At 47.0% G+C, this 17,317-nt stretch overlaps 2 protein-coding genes across 13 annotated transcripts in view; both read right to left on the reverse strand.

Annotated features, from left to right (window-relative positions):
- Window positions 1–17,317, reverse strand: part of MAPT (microtubule associated protein tau) — a 126,135-nt gene that overhangs the window by 72,828 nt on the left and 35,990 nt on the right. The window lies entirely within an intron of this gene.
- On the reverse strand, window positions 10,115–15,898 carry LOC103243263 (large ribosomal subunit protein eL42-like). The gene has a single exon (XM_073005160.1). It carries the CDS (start codon window positions 15,870–15,872, stop codon window positions 15,552–15,554), a length of 321 nt encoding a protein of 106 aa, XP_072861261.1. The 5' UTR covers window positions 15,873–15,898; the 3' UTR covers window positions 10,115–15,551.

The raw sequence follows: 17,317 nt of genomic DNA on the forward strand, positions 1-17,317 counted from the left end.
CAGAACTGGGGTGATTTTGAGAGAAATGTGGAGAAGTTAAGGGGAAAGGTGAGGAAAATGGAAATGGAAAGTTGGAGCTTAGATGAGAACCTCTGTCTAAGGTAACTGGAGGTCATCAAGTCAAACATACTGTAGATGAAGCAACAGCAAAGCCAGGCACAGTGGCTCACGCCTGTAATCCCAGCACACTGGGAGGCTGAGGTGGGCAAATCATCTGAGGTCAGGAGTTCGAGACCAGCCTGACCAACATGGTGAAACCCTGTCTCTACTGAAAACACAAAAATTAGCTGAGTCTGGTGTTGGGCGCCTGTAATCTCAGCTACTGGGGAGGCTGAGGCAGAGAATTGCTTAAACCCGGGAGGTGGTGGTTGCATGCAGTGAGCCGAGATCTTGCCACTGCACTCTAGCCTGGGTGATAGAGTGAGACTCTGTCTGGAAAAAAAAAAAAAAAAGAAAGAAAAAGAAAGAGCTGAGAAGGCTTAATAAAAACCCTTGTAAGGCCGGATCTTGGTGTCTGGGATGCTAAAGATACTCTTCTGTGGCAGCTGGTCCCCAACTTTGAGCTTCTAAGAAGGAGCTGTGTCTCCTTTTGTGTCCCCTCCTCTCTCTTGCCCACCACAAGTGGCGCCCAGCACACAGGCAGCCACTGAGAGGTGCTCGGTAAGACTGGCCCCCGAAGAGCTCTGAAGTGTGAGCTTGTGGTCACATGGCATCACACCACAGAATGTTCTGGAACCAAACTGAACTATTACTAATGAAAGACCCAGATTTCAAGCAGAACTGCCAAATTAAAGAGAGAAGATAAGAAGCATACAGAAAGAAAAGACTCATGCTGGCAAGAAGAAACTGAAATAATTCTGGGCGTCAATCCAAAGACAATAATCAACGATTGTATGAGGGCATGGATAAAGGCCACTTTTTGGGAGGAGGTGGTGCCACTGTGTGCACACGGATGACTGCGGCTGATGTCAGTTGGCTAATGCCCACTGTCATGAGAAAATTCGCAGATTGTGTCTGAGAGGACAATTTTGGTTTTGACCTAAGGTTTCTGGGTTTGTTGTGTTGTTTGTTTTAACTAAAAGCTTCTATCCTCCATTGTAACTACTGGAATAACCAAAGTGCTTGTAAATCTGTCATGCTTGGATGGCCTTTGTTTTTAGAACTACTATAGTTCTAAAAACTACCCCATTTTTGACATATATAATATATATATAAATTTTTTAGACAGAGTCTCCCTTGGTCGCCCGGGCTTGAGTGAGGTGGGGCCATCTCCACTCACTGCAACCTTTGCCTCTTGGGTTCAAGCAATTCTCCTGCCTCAGCCTCCCAAGTAGCTGGGACTATGGCGCCCACCACCACGCCCGGCTAATTTTTGTATTTTTAGTAGAGACGGGGTTTCACCATATTGGCCAGGATGATCTCGAACTCCTGACCTCAAGTGATCCACTCACCTCAGCCTCCCAAAGTGGTGGTATTACAGGCGTGAGTCACCATGCCTGGCCTGATACTTTTTTTGATCAGGCAACAGCCTTCAGTGAGGATGGCAGTGGTTGTGTGAGACAAACTGATGGTGATCCCGTCCCTCCCTGTGTCCACAAATGTCCCTGGTCACCACTTTAATCTGCCTGAAATGAATCCCCTGAACCCAGAGCCCCAAGTAGATGAGAAGGAGTTTCCTCTGATGTCAGAATCAAGAAAACCAGAGCAAAAAAAACTGCCTTTCTTGGGCAAACCACTCTTATTCTTTAAAGGAGTAGTAGGGGCTGGAGAGAATGTATTTTATAAAAGTGATTCATGGTCCTTATTTAAAAGTCAAATACAAAATGATAAAAGAAAAAAGCAAACAAACCACTCTAACATCTTAGGACACATGCTTGCAGACTCCTCTCCTGTGTATACTTGTAATTTTCCCTACATGGCACCATATTACACCAGCTGTTCTGCAGCCTACTTTATTCCCTTAACAATATGCTGGTATTAACAAGCTTTGTCTTTCTTTCTTTTTTTGAAATTGAGTCTTCCTCTGTTGCCTAGGTTGTAGTACAGTGGTATGACCTTGGCTCACTGCAACCTCCACCTCCTGGATTCTAGTGATTCTCCTGCCTCAGCCTCCTGAGTAGCTGGGATTACAGGCGTGCACCACCACGCCCAGCTAATTTTTGTATTTTTAGTAGAGATGGGGTTTCACCATGTTAGCCAGGCTGGTCTCGAACTCCTCATCTCAAGTGATCCACCTGCCTTGGCCTCCCAAAGTGCTAGGATTACAGGCGTGAGCCACCAGGTCCAGCCAATAAGCTTTGTCTTTTGGTTAACCTCCAATGGGTATAATTTGTAGCATCGCTGTTGAGAGGGGGTCCCTACCTTCCGGCTCTAACAGGCAGCAAATGGTCCACAAACCAACTCAACATTACCCTTAAATATGCTAGAGGGGGACGGACTGGCTTTTACATCTTCCCTCCCTTTTTAGCCATGCATATTCTTCCCTTAATAACAGGACTAAATATTTCTATAGCCAGGCACTGTTACACATTTACCTTGTTTAATCCTCATAGCCACATAGGTGCAAGCGGTTGTTATTATCTTATTACCCCCATTTTACACATGACGTGCGGCTGCCCAGGCTGAGGAAGGACACCTGTGGCATTGCATCTGCAGTCCCAGCCTTTGGTGGCACTGGGTGGGTTTGGAGACATCCATCAACCAATCACGAAGCCCCACTCAAGGCCCTAATGTAGGAGGAGCTGCTCCAACCACAGCTTTGGGGGTACACAGGCCCTCTTTGCTCCATTTTACAGCTGGGAAAACCAAGGCACAGAGAGACTGAGGAACCTCCAGTGGACCCAGAGAGAGTTGGGGAGAGTCTGGCGAGAGGTGATTTGCTGGAGAGTTCAGCTTTAGAGTGGGAAGTCTGTTGGGAGTGAGAGTCGGGAGGGATGGTGGGACTGTCGCAACAGCATCACGGCCACTCTCTGAGGGTGAATGGTCCTCCTTACAGTCAGGGCATTGCCTCAGCAGCACCTCCGGGTGCTGTGAAGCCTCTTGGAGGCACCTTTGGGCCACTGGCCAAAGAGCATTGTGGGTTCTCAGAAGCACCTGCTCTTCATCAGCCGTAACCCGGACTGATGACCGGCTCTTAGGCTGTGGTTTCTGAATGCATGCTGTGAACAATGCACTGCCTCGGCCTCATGGCAGGGGCTAGGGAGGCCTGCTCTATCCTGCACCCTGACCTGGGCCCAAAGCTGAGCTTGGAGGGCCCCCTACTTGGCTTCTCCTTGGACCTGGAGCTAACCCACGAAGCCAGGCCTCATGATGTGGAGATGCCACGTGCGCATCTATCCCCACGGGTGCACGGAGAGGCCACTTGCCCCCAACTCCTCTCCTGGAATGCACCACATCCAGCCCTGTGAGTGGATGGGTGCCTGGACTCCCTGGGCCCCTGAGTTTGGAGGTGGAGGCTTTGGCTTCACGTCTTCCTGAAGGACACCTGTTCTCGGCTCAGTTCCCTCCATGGATTTGGGTGGAAAGGGAACCCGGACTGCAGTCAGAAGCCCTGGGTTTAGTGGGGTCCACTGGCTGGCTGTTGAGGCTGGGCCAGTCACTTGCCCTCTCTGAACTGCAGATTCTTCATTTGAAACATGGAGATGATGACACTCCTGTCTCACAGGGTGCCTGTGAATGTCACTGGAAAAAAATGCATGGGTAAGACACTTGAACAAGTAGTGATGTTCTGGATTGATGCAAGGTGCTGAAGTCATCACATGTGAGTGGAGAGGGAGACTCCTGAAGATGGAGAAGAGGAGGCTGGACCTGAGGGAGAATAGCAGGAGCCAGTAGGAGAGGCTTTGTCCCAACCTCTGCCCTGATGGCAGTGGGGTGACAGCAGGAAGAGGTGAGGGGCAGCTCTGGGTCAGCCCTGGAGGGGGGAGAAACAAGGGGCAACTTCTGGGAAGGTCTCAGAAGTGGTGGAGTGAAGGTAAACTTCAAAAGGAGAACTAGAGAGTCTGTTCCTCATTTCTTCCAGCGCTGGAACCCACACAATGTGACAGGCAAGCACAGGGAAGACAAGGAAGGCGATCTGGGGGGACAGAGGGTCTGGAACTTTCTGCGCCGAAGTCTCAGCTTTCAGGGAATGCGCCCAGAAGCAGTGGGGTAGGTGGGAGTTTGAAAGGCCACAGAAAATGGCCAGAAGTGGGCTCTTTTTGCCATGATAGTTCATTAGATGGGGACAACAAGGAAGACAGGGAGGGGAGAGGAGGATTAGGAAGAAAAGGTGATAGTTTTTAAGATGTTTTCACTTCTGATTTTTGAGTCTGAGGTCACACTCTGAAAGTTGCAGGGGAGAAGAGGATGGCAATTCTGTTGAAAATCAGCAGTTGTCTGCCGTAATGAACGACCTGAGCTCAGCCCTGTCTTGGAGGGACAGAAGATAAACAGTGTCTGCTGAATACACGTAAGAAGTGCCACACCGCCGGGCGTGGTGGCTCATGCCTGTACTCCCAGCACTTTGGAAGCTGAGGTGGGAGGATCACTTGAGGCCAGAAGTTCGAGATCAGCTTTGCCAACACAGCAAAACAACATCTCTACTAAAAATACAAAAAATTAGCTGGGCATGGTGGTGCACACCTGTAATTCCAGCTACTCAGGAGGCTGAGGCACAAGAATTGCTTGACCTGGGAGGCGGAGGCTGCAGTGAGCCAAGATCGCGCCACTGCACTCCAGCCACGGTGACAGAGTGAGATTCTGTCTCAAAAAAAGAGAAATGCCACACCAGGGCAAGCATACGCATCTCCAAATTCTCTCTTTGACAGAGACAAAGTGCTCCCAGACACTTCTGTATGGCGGCATTGGGGCCAGAGATAAGCACAGCGCAGTGCAGGGCGTCAGACCAGGCTGCCCAGAGTCCACTCCAAATCCTTCACTCAGGAGCTGTGCGACTTTGGGCAAGTCATTCAACCTCCCAGAGCCTCCTTTGTATTGTCTGTAAAATGTGGCAATTAGATGAGTTAATACATGTCAATTATTCGGAACCATCGCTGGCGGTCGGTGAACCCTACTATGGTTACCATCGTTAAAACTTCATCCATTAATTTAGCCAAACCTTTCTGTCTCCTGTTTGTATTTTCAAATCAAACAGCTTTTTAGGGCAAAGGGCCCCACCCCATTCTGGATCCTGGTATTGGGAGGGCTTTGCCTAGATTTGCATTATAATAATGCCACAGCCCCCGTCTGAGTTTGGAGAGGCGCCTGGAGCTAGTTCTAGATTCAGAGTCCACCAGCGGGGAAGCAATGCTGGGAAGCAAAAGAAAGACCGTGGAAAGCTCTAAAGGCTCTTGTTTGACAGTATCCATGACACGTGGTGCCCCTTGGCCCTCTCGATGCAGCCTCCAGCCAGGCAGGGCAGATGGCAGACCCTGTGAGATCATCTCCTGGTCCCGTGACACCCTGGGGACAGAGCCAAAACTGTGTCCTGGTGCACCCTGGGCGAAGCCAACTGCTTTGTAAGGAGGAAGAAATGTACACGCTGGTCTAGAGAAGTCTATGTATCATCAAGTGAAATAGTAGTTGCAGAAATGTACATGTACAGAATTTTTATAAATAAGAAAAGAGTACATATATGTGTAAACAAACAAACAAACTAGAGTATATGTGCCCAACAAGGGCTTTCTCTGAGAATACAAATACAATTAGGGAGATTTTCTCTTATTAGAGTCTACATTTTTGTCCCGTTATACTGTCTTATAGACATGTATTATGTTTACAATCAGATGAAAAGCAATAATATGTTCTCATTTTGACAAAACAAAACGCTCTCGTTACGGAGTCATGTTCCACTGAGGATCTGTCCCACAGTGCCCTGTGGGTCTACATCAATTTAAATGGACATATCAGAATTTGGATTGGGAAGAAAACAAAGCCAGAAGCACACACCTAGGTCCTGGGCCCCAAAACATGATTTCAGAAAAAGCAGCCTCTCTCAATGCCAATGTCCATCATCCAACAGAAAGGCCAGTGGACAGCCTGGACAACATCTATGTCCTGAAACAGAAATTAGTCACATACCAGGAAGGAAAGGAGGAAGGGAAGAAGGGAGGAAGGGAAGAAGGGAGGAAGGGAAGAAGGGAAGAAGGGAAGAAGGGAAAAAGGCAAGAAGGGAGGGAGGGTGGGCAAAGGAGAAAAAGATGGCAAGAAAGAAGCACAAAGAGTGTAGACACAGAAGAAGAAATTAAGTTCTATTTGGAAAGTGGCAAAGCTCTACAGCCCAGGGGTGGAAGCCAGCGGCAGGGGAGGGAGGGGTCTCTGAGAGTCATTAAAGGGGAGACCCAGGAAACGAGAAGTCTGCCTCTGTGCTATGCCCTCCACACCCACCTGTGTCTGAGAGGCTTCTGGGTCTTCCAAGAGCCCTATGAAAAGACCATCAACATCATCAAGGAAGACTAAAACCACTGAATTGTAACTCAAAGTGGGGGAATTTTATAGAATGTGAATGATCATGTCAATAAAGATGCTTTTTAGAAGTTGCAAAGGAGGCTGAAACTTAAATTTATCTTCTTTTGCTCAATCTAAAAATAGAGATGCCCTTCAGTTTTCCCGTAGGTGGGAGTTGTGGCCTCCCAGTTGGCCTGCAGGGGCTGGTTTGGTCAGGCCTCCGCCTCCCCGGTCTCCTGTTTTCTACCAGGAGCCCTCTGGCTGGCTAGAACAAGAAAAAAGCAATTGACCCGAGGAACTCCTTGTACACAAGCCTCCTCTCTGCTTGCCAGTCTGGCTTTGGCTCAAACCTCATCACTGGGGAGAATCTGTGTTAAAGCACCAAGGTGGCTTCCTATTGTTTATGTACTCTCAGAACCTTTTGGAAAGAACTTTAAAGAAAAAAGCCCCTTGAGAGCACTACAGTGGTTACCTAGCTCTTCCGGAATCCTTCCAATGACAGGGAGCTCACTACCTCTTAAGGGGGCTCATTCTATTTTCGCCCTCTTTGATTGACAGAAAATGTTTCTGTCTATAGCTAGAAACTGTGTCCCTGAGACTTTGGTAAATGGGTCCTGCTCAGGGCCCTGGAGCCACACAGAACATGCCAGTTCTTCATCCCAGGGGGCCCTTCGCAGATTCAACCATCCCACATCCCCTGTCGTCTCCTCTTCAGGCTGAACATGCCCGACTCCTCCAACTGTTCCTTACCGGGGCCACAAGGACCACAGCCTTGAGTATCAGAATGAACTCTAGGCTCCAGTAACAGCAATCATAACAACAATGACATCATTTGAGTGCTTACTCTGTGTAGCCACTTGGGATAATTCAACAAATCCTCACTATACCCTATGGAGGAGATTCTGTCCAGATTCCCCAACTCACAGATGAGGACTCTGAAGCACAGAGAGGTGAAGTAACTTGCCCAAGGACACACAGCTTGTCAGTGGTGAAGCCAGGATTCGGACAAGAATGGGCAGGTTCAGGATGGAAGGGCTGTAGACAAAGCTAGTGTTTAAGCCAAAGGCAGGGGGACATTTCAGATTAACGCAGAAGACAGCTGCTTTCCAAAGCATCAAATCCATGCATTTGATATTGCAGGTCAACTCTGTTTACTTAGAAAATACCACAACGTCTCTGCCATAAAAATAGAAAGCTTGTAGTATATAGGCTGTCTTTGTCCCCTTTAATAGATTTTACTATTCTCTTTTCTCTTTGAGCCCCCAGTACAATTCTAGGGCATTGCATCTGTGCTTCCAAAGTAGGGGGGGAGGGGGTAATATCTGATTCTTCAAGCTACACAAACAATGAGCAAACATATGCTAAAGTGAGTTGGGTCACTGAGTACATCTCTCTCCACAGAAGGAAAATAAGAATGTCAGAATCTGTAACACACTCAGAGGGAACACGTTACATTCTCTTGATGCTCTCTTAGCCCCCCAGCCACTGCAGATCACATATGAAATCCCTGAGTTCTCCTCAGACGTGGCCCCACGGACACTGGGGAGTGGCTGTTCCTGCTCTGTGACTTGGTCCTGGAGGCTCAGGCTGAAGTCACATCACACACATGATTATCTGTTACGGATCTGCCACTTACACTTCAACTCCTCAGTTCAAGAGAAAGAGCAGAGCAATTAGAAACCTCCTCGTAAAAGCCCATTTACAATTCAGGAGCACTGCAATTTCCTTTCCATTTTTGCAGCTTATCATTTGCATAGCACTTTCCAGTGAGCCATGAAATATGGATTTGTAAGAAGCATCCAAGGGACAACAAACATCTAAACACCTCAATCCAGCGATTTACAGGCGTGTGCTATGCAAAAAAATATAAAATGAGATAAGATGCTGCCACACTGCTGCTAAAGGAGCTGATGAGGAAAATCTGATAAGATATCCAGTGCAAAGTGATCAAAGGTATTAGCAAATATGACCCTGGTTACTTGTATCCTAATTTAGTTACTCATCCTACCTCTTTACAATTAATATTGTAAAATATTAATTATTAAATCTTATCTTAAGGCTGAGTGCAGTGGCTCATGCCTGTAATCCCAGCACTTGGGAGACCAAGGTGAGAGGATTGCTCGAGTCCAGGAGTTCAAGACCAGCCTGGACAACATGACAAAACCCCATCTCCACAAAAAAATATTTAAAAATTAGCTGGGGCTGGGCACGGTGGCTCATGCCTGTAATCCCAGCAATATGAGAGGTGGGTGGGTCACTTGAGGTCAGGAGTTTGAGACCAGCCTGGCCAACATGGTGAAACCCTATCTCTACTAAAAATATAAAAATTAGTCAGGCGTGGTGGTGCACAACTGTAGTTGCAGTTACTCAGGAGGCTGAGGCACAAGAATCACTTGAACCCAGGAGGCAGAGGTTGCTGTGAGCTGAGATCGCGCCATTGCGCTCCAGCCTGGGTGACTGAGTGAGACTCTGTCTCAAAAAAAAAAAAAAAAAGTTAGCTGAGTGTGGTGGCTCACGCCTATAGTTCCAGCTACTAGGGAAGTTGAGGTGGGAGGATCACCTGAGCCCAGAGACATCAAGGCTACAGCGAGCTGTGATCCCTCCATTGCACTCCAGCCTGGACCATAGAGTAAGACCTTGTCTCAAGAGGAAAAAAAAAAATCTTAATTAAAAAATGAATTTTCATGTAAAGTAGCCTTTCAGAGACAGGCTCGTCCTAATCCCCAGAACCTGTGAATATGTTACTATACATGGCAAAGAGGAATTGGGGTTGTAGGTGGAATTAAGGCTCTGGGTCAGCTGACTCTCAAACAGAGAGATCATCCCAGATTATCAGAGTGAGCCCAAAGTAATCACGAGGGTCCTGACATGTGGAAGAGGGAGGCGGAGAGCTGGTGTCAGAGCAAGGTGATGTGAGAAGGACTTATCCCACCATGGCTGGCTTTGAAGATGATTGATGTAAATTTTTTCTCTCTATAGCTATAGAAGATCATGAGCCAAGGAATGCATGAAACCTTTAGAAGCTGGAAAAAGGAAGAAAATGGACTCTTCCCTGGACCCTCCAGAAAGGACCGCAACCTTGCCAACACCTTGATTTCAGCCCAGTGACACCTATGGAGGGTTTCTGGCCTCCAGAACTGTAAAGTAATACATTCATGTTGGTTTAAGCCACTAAATTTCTGATGATTTGTTACAGCAGCAAATAGAAAACTAACACAGTTGATGTCTACAGATTTCATTAATGTGGACTAGCACTTTAATGACAACTTGATTTTGGGGAAAGGAAGGAAATAAATGGACCTGGATGGCACACCTACTGTGTGGCCGCATCATGCAAGACCCCGAGCCATTTACCACCCTTGGTCCCCCAAGCCTGCCCAATGAGGTGGGTATGGCAGCACCCACTTGCAGCTAATGGCTCTGAGAATGTCCAAGGGTGCTTGTCTAAGTCCTCAGCTGGGAAACTGGCAGGGCCAGGATTGGAGCCAGATTTCTTTGCCTCCAGAGTGCTTTCTATTTAGGGGCAGCCTTCCTTTCTTTATGCTCAAGCAAAATGGTGCAAAAGCCCACAGAGCATGCGTTATCTGGTAGTGCACACTGAGGGCCCCAGAATGATGGCCACCTCCTCTCTCCACACCCTTCCACTCTCTGGGCTTTCCCTTCCCTTCTCTCTCTCTCTCTCTCTCTCTTTTTCTTTCTTTCCTTTCCTTTCTTTCCTCTCTCTCTTTCTTTCTATCTTTCTTTCTTTGTCTTGTCTTTCTTTCTTTCTTTTTTTTTTTTTAGAGATAGAGTCTCAGCTCTGTTGCCCAGGCTGGAGTGCAGTGGTGCAATCACAGCTCACTGTAACCTCAAATTCCTGGGCTCAATCAATCCTCCCACCTCATCCTCCCAAGTAGCTAGGACTACTGGTGCCCACCACCACACCCAGCTAATTACATTTTTTCTTTTTGTAGAGATAGGGTCTTGCTACATTGCCCAGCCTGGTCTCAAACTCCTGGCCTCAAGTGATCCTCCTGCCTCAGCCTCCCGAAGTGCTAGGATTGCAGGCATGAGCCACTGTTCCTGGCCCCCTCCCCTCCCTTCTCTCCCATGTCAGCACCTACCAGCTTCCTGGAGAAAGTGGGGATGGACACCAGGGCAGAGGTAAGAAGAGGCCTCTCCTTTCACAGCTCTGGTACTTCTATGGCCCCAACTTCTGCACAGTGCAACGGTGGAAGCACAAAGAAAGGAGTGCAGTGCACACTGGCCTGTGCTGGAGGGAGTCAGACTCCTCAAATGTGTGCCACACTGATGACAGCTAACTGACGAGCTCTCATATCACATACATATTTGCAGACTCTGAGTGGGCATGGCACAGGGAGTGGGGAGCTCCTTTACCACTTTGAGCCATGAATTAGACGGATGAACCATCCTCTCCCAAGTGGAGAGAGATGGAATGGGACTTCGCACACTGCTCTGTGTCCCCAGGCACGCACGTTGTGTGTATTTGGGAGGCATATGTGGCTCTTACAGCCTCCTGGGTGTTCAGGAACACACCTGTGATTGGCCTGAAACAGAAGAAGGCTTTGGAAGATGTCCAGATGTGGTTCATTAATGATGCCATTGGGGGAAAGCCTCTGCCTGCTTAAAGGATAGAATCCAGTTAATTAAGAGCAATACTTTGTGCTTAAAAGGCACAAATTCAGACCCATCCATTAGTCTCTTCGGTTAAGATCACTTTAAATCAAAATTGCCAAGCTGGGGCCGTAGGAAGCATCTATTATTAACGAACAGAGAAAAGTGGACTCCCAAGTAACAGGCTTGCCAATTGCAAAACACTCAGGGGTAGATTTGGGAGCTGCTTCAGACATGTCCGCTGTGTAATAAAGTTTAGAGCAGCTTTCCATGCTATAATGCACCAAATGCATTATTGATGCTGTGCTTGGAGGCTGCGTGAGTGTCCCATGCCCAAGCATGTGCACATATGTCCTCTAATCCTACAGGCAGTCCCAGGATACCTGTGGGCAGGAGAGTGGGCCAGGCAGGGAGGAATGACATAAACAGGATGGAGTGACCCATTTTCCCAGCTCTGGCTGAGCAGCTGGGAAGACCTTGAGGACCAGGCCAGTGGGCAGATTATGAGGAAGGCATGAACTAACCCCACCAGGGACCTAGAAACAGGAGCAGAGGTGGGCCATGCCCTTGGATATATTCAGGCTGGCCAGGAAGCTATCTATGCAAATACTGAAGGACACAGGGGTAATTTCAGAGCAAAGTGACCCCTTGGTCAACACGAGTTATGGAACTCTGCCTACCTACCACACACAGGGCTTCATGCTCAGCAAAGGGACAGACAACATGCTCTCTGCCCTCTGGGGGTTGGGTTTGGGAGTGGAGACAAAGAGATACATATGGTCCAAGGCCATGGGTAAGAAGAGAGAAAGCAGATTGTCCTGAGCCTCAAGTGTCTGTGACTTTCTGAGCTAAGTAAGGAATCAGTGCCAGAGACAGAGGTTGCTGGAGCTGAGAGGAGACATAGCCAAGAAGATTGGAGAAGGCTCTGTGAAGAAGGTGAACTTGAGCTAAGACTTGAAGGGAGGGCAGGCTTGAAGGGATGAAACGGCCTCCTCTGTGCTAGACAGAGGAGTGACAGGGCCATCATCAGGCAAAGGGGACATTACCAGGCAAAGACACCATTGGTCAAAGGGGATGGTGGAGACAAGACATTCTGGAGGAGCCCGGATCAGAGAGATTTGGGGCCAGGAGCCGGCATCAGGGAAGCGGCTCCTAAGAAACCACAGCGCCACTGGCTCTCAGCTGGAAATTAGCAGCAGATGAAGAGCATGCATCCTGAAGTTTTGGCTCTGGTAACAGTGGTGGAGCTGTTAATTCTTGGAGTCCAAATTCCTGTACCACTTCTGAGTTCCGAGGGGGTGGGGAAGGTAAGTAAACGGACCCCAGCTGCGTGCCTACCTCTGACTGGCTTTCTGGGGTGATCCTTGGACCAGGAGTCTGTGGAAGGTTATGTAATGAGGCTGCGAAGAGGCCCTGGCCAGGACTGCATTAGGAAAGGTTGCTGCGGAACAAAGCCTTGTGAGAGAAATTAGGGAGCTGGGGAGGGAAGGAGGGAAGAGAGCAGTTGGGGTGGAGGCTGAGGGAAGAGCCAGCATCCTAGCTCCCAGGAGGGGCTGCCCAGACTCTCCCGAGGGAATGGAAATGTGTCTTTGGAGGGACAATTCTCAGCACACCATTAGCTGTCAAAAGTCAGCAGGCCCTACTATGGTTGATTTTCAAATTCCAGTGAGGGGATCTTGGATACAGCAGCCCTCCCCAGAGAGGGCTACCCTGGGTAGGCACAGATCTTCCCAGTAGCTTGGACATCTTTCCAGCCAGAAAAAGACAAAAACATGCATATAATTATCTAAACAGAAGCTCTTCCTCTGCTTTTCCCAATTATTAACCCGTGGGTGTTAAACTCAGTAGGATCAGAGGTCCTTCTAAGAGGGAGAAAAACTCAAAAAGCCCATAGGTCCAGGGTCCACCTTCTGTCTAACAAGGAAAAGATGATTCCACTTTGCAGACAAGGTAACAGAGGCGAGCCTGGTGTGCAAAGTCACCTAGCTAGTCAAGGGCAAACGAAGACACGGAATTAGCTTCTGCTTCCTAGAGCAGAGCTCTGTTGGCTGCACCACCATCTCAGACAGCAGGGTTCAGAATTTTTAAGAAGTGATGGCTTTGCATTGACCTGGTTACGTGCGCAAGTCCACGCCTGCTTCTGTGCTGACCACAGTCTCTAGCTAGTGGCTGTCAGCTAGCAAAACTCCAGTGACAGAAGAGCCTGCAGGACATATGTTCTCAACCAAATGGCTGGTGATACCATTTGGGCAACAGTCCAGTCAAAATTTTTTTTAAGTTAAATTAAAATCCACACTATAAACAACTCTCTGGGAAAAAAATACACACATGCATAACTTTGATTCAACATATGTATTTAAATATCCTAATGACTGCTAATGATTGAAACTTAATTTATTTTTTACTTATTTTTTTGAGGCAGGTCTCACTCTGTCACCCAGGCTGGAGGACAGTGGCATGATAATAACTCACTGTAGCCTCAAAGTTCTGGCTCAAGCCATCCTCCCACCTCAGCCTCCCAAGTAGCTAGAACTACAGGTGAATGCTACCATGCCTGGCTAATTTTTAAAACGTACTGTAGAGACGAGGTCTTGAACTCCTGGCCTCAAGTGATCCTCCCTCCTCAGACTCCCAAGGTGCTGGGATTATAGGCGTGAGCTACTATACCTGGCCCAAGACCATAATTTAAAGAAACATATCAAGAGTGCAAAATATAAACAACATATGGAAGCCTCTTTCTTAATTCAGAGTAGATCAATTGCAGGTAGCTGGAGATTATATCATTCTTCTAAGAAAAATCTGCTAGAATTTAACTCAAATCAATTCTCATTTCAACCTTCTCAAACCTAACATTTTATTGCTGGTTATTTTTGAAAGTAAATATAACAGCAAAAAAAATCAGAAAACATTTCAATGTGCAAAGACACATGGGGCACTGAGAGAGTCAGGACTCAGACCCAGAGTAGCTTCTTCCTGTCTGGGAAGAAGGTCAAGTGACTGGGGACCTAGCACGTGACCTAATCTTCCCTGAACAAATGGCATCACGTGGCACTGGGCCTCAGTTTCCCCAGTCCCAAAAGGATCGACAGAGATATTCTTCAGCACCACCAGGACAAGGGTCCGGAACACAATGCGAGGGGCCAGGTGAAGGGAGCAGCTGCCTCAGGACAAGTAATAAAGGGCTGGACTGTCTCTAGAGAGTTCAAAAACAGGGCCGAGCATGGTGCCTCACGCCTGTAATCCCAACACTTTGGGAGGTCAAGGTGAGCAGATCGCTTGAGGCCAGGAGTTTGAGACCAGCCTAGGCAATATGATGAAACCCTGTCTCTACTAAAAATACAAAAACTTAGCCTGGCGTGGTGCCCTGTAATCCCAGCAACTCGGGAGACTGAGGCAAGAGAATCACTTGAACCAAGGAGGCGGGGGCTGTAGCGAGCTGAGATCGTAGTCACTGCGCTCCAGCCTGGGCAACAGAGTGAGACTCTTTCTCAAAAAAAAAAAAAAAAAGAAAGAGAGAGAGTTCAAAAACAGTAATAAAACAAACTAATAGTCTGCTTTTTATTAGCATCATGTGCCAGCAATCCTAAACAATGCCAGTGATAAAATACTCCTCCCTTTAAAAAAATTTTCCTGGTCTAAGGTTTGTTTTTTTGAGACGGAGTTCTCACTCTTGTTGCCCGGGCTGGAGTGCAATGGCGCAATCTCGGCCCACTGTAATCTTCGCCTCTTGGGTTCAGGAGATTCTCCTGCCTCACCCTCCCCAGCAGCTGGGATTACAGGTGTGTACCACCATGCCTGGCTAATTTTTGTATTTTTAGTAGAGATGGGGTTTCATCATGCAGATTAGGCTGGTTTCGAACTCCTGACATCAAGTGATCCACCTGCCTCAGCCTCCCAAAGTGTTGGGATTATAGGCATGAGCCACTGTGCCCGGCCCTGGTCTAAGTTATAAACAATTGGTGCGATCTCTGAGTGTTAGTAATATATAGGTAAGGTTCCAGATAGCACTTTAAAAAAGTTATCCTTTAATAAACTGTTTTCTCTACAGAAGTTATTTGGAGAACTTCTAGTTATACAGTTGGCCCTACCATATGTGGAGTCAGCCACATGTATTTGTTTTGAGAGTAAGTTCTGTTTCTCTGTTTTGAGATGGAGTCTTACTCTGTCTCCCAGGCTGGAGTACAATGGTGCAGATTGATCTCAGATCACTGCAACCTCTGCATCTCAGGTTCAAGCGATTCTCCCACCTCAGTCCCCCGAGTAGCTGGGATTATAGGCACCCACCATCATGTCTGGCTAATTTTTGTATTTTTGTAGAGACGGATTTCACCATGTTGGCCAGGCTGGTCTTGAACTCCTGACCTCAGATGATCTGCCTGCCTCATCCTCCCAAAGTCCTGGGATTACAGGTGTGAGCCACCGTGCCTCGTAGAGAGTAAATTCTTTTTTTTTTTAATTTTGAACTGAACATAAACTCAATATTTTATTGTCTTCATAATAAAAGATGACACTTAGAACTGGATCACTTGGCCCTTTCTCTTCTTATCTCCTCCCAGTTCAAAATGCTTGCATCTTTTAATAGCCAGCATTCTCTTAGATCTGCAGTTGGGCTCAACGCACTCAAGCCTTAGCACAATCTTCTTTGTAGTTTTAGCCTTTTTCCGGAAAATCGGCTTAGTTTGCCCACCATAGCCACTCTGCTTCCTGTCATAACACCGCTTTCCCTGGGCATACAGAGAATCCTTGCCCTTCTTGTACTGTGTCACTTTGTGGGGTTGGTGCTTGCCACACTTCTTACAGAAAGTCCAGCGGGTTTTAGGGACATTAACCATGCTTGCGAGAGCGATACCGGCACGGGAAGAAAGAAACGAGAGTAAATTCTTAATGGTTCAGAATTTCCAGCCTGCTTTGGGTGCCATTTGCATCTTCCACCTCTGTGAGAACACATGTTCCTGCATTAAGCAAGTAGATTCTAAGCACAGACAATGGTAGGACAGTGATTATAAAGACAGAAACGGGAGCTAAGTTACTTCAGTCCTGTCATTCTGTGCGACCACTTGGAGTTTTTGTTTCTTTTTTTTTTTTTTTGAGACAGGGTCTCAGTCTGTCACCCAGGCTAGAGTACAGTGGTGCGATCTTGGCTCACTGCAACCTCTGTCCCCATCTCAGCCTCCTGAGTAGCTGGGACCGCAGATGTGCACCACCACACCCAGCTAATTATTTTCAGTAAGGACGGGATCTCATCATGTTGCCCAGGCAAATCTCGAATTCCTGAACTCAAGTGATACACTTGCCTCAGCCTCCCAAAATACTGGGATTACGGGTGTGAGCCACCACACCCAGCCTACTTGGAGTTTTTGTATTTAAAATTTAAAACAGTGAGACAGCATGTGAACCACAAAGTGTAATATTTTTGCTTAGTAATACAAAGTTTACTCATAGATGATATATTTTGCTGAGTTTAAATACTATTTTAAGTGGAAATTTATTATTTTTAAATTGTGAATTATATTGTTTAAAGAATTAATCAAGAAAATAAAGCTGTACATCAATGGTACAATACAGTAGTTACTAAATTATGGGCAACTTTTACAGACATCTTACTTTTCTTAAAGTTCACTTAGTAACCAAACAATGATTTGCATAAAATATTACATCAGTCTGCAATCAAAGGATCGAAGCTCAGAAAGATATAGAAAAACTATTTAATAAATACTTGTGCTTTTTTCCTTTTTGTAGTATGTTTACTTTTTATTTGGAAAAAATCCTGGTGCAATTATATGTACAGAGTTCAATAAGAGAAACATTTTGTTATCTGCATTTCTTTTCTGGCCATTATTACAGTCATTTCATTACACGATTATTTCTGACAACTATTTTGTCATATATAGGTGAGGTTGTTAAACAAAGGTCAGCACTGGGTGTCAAATGGCTGCCTACACCACTGTTCCATAATGTGGCACATGATGGCTGAGAAACCCCTTCAACATCAGCCAGTCTCAATCACCCATAGATATGCAATAGAATGAGGATGACTTTTTCCCCAGACCATCAATTTCCCTGTTAATGCCAATGCCCATTTCTCCCAGGACCACTTCATGCAGCAGCCACAGTGACAGTGAATTCTAGGATGTGAAGCTCAACAATACAAAGGTTTGCAGTGACTTCTTGGGGCTGGGATGTGACATCCAGGCAGGACCCACAGAAGGTGGTGCTCCTGGCAGGTCTGACCCCCACTCAGCCCCAGAAACAGAGGCCGGCCCTTGCAGCAGCGACA

Source organism: Chlorocebus sabaeus, chromosome 16 (assembly GCF_047675955.1).
Source record: "Chlorocebus sabaeus isolate Y175 chromosome 16, mChlSab1.0.hap1, whole genome shotgun sequence".
In the NCBI taxonomy this organism is placed as follows: Eukaryota; Metazoa; Chordata; class Mammalia; order Primates; family Cercopithecidae; genus Chlorocebus; species Chlorocebus sabaeus.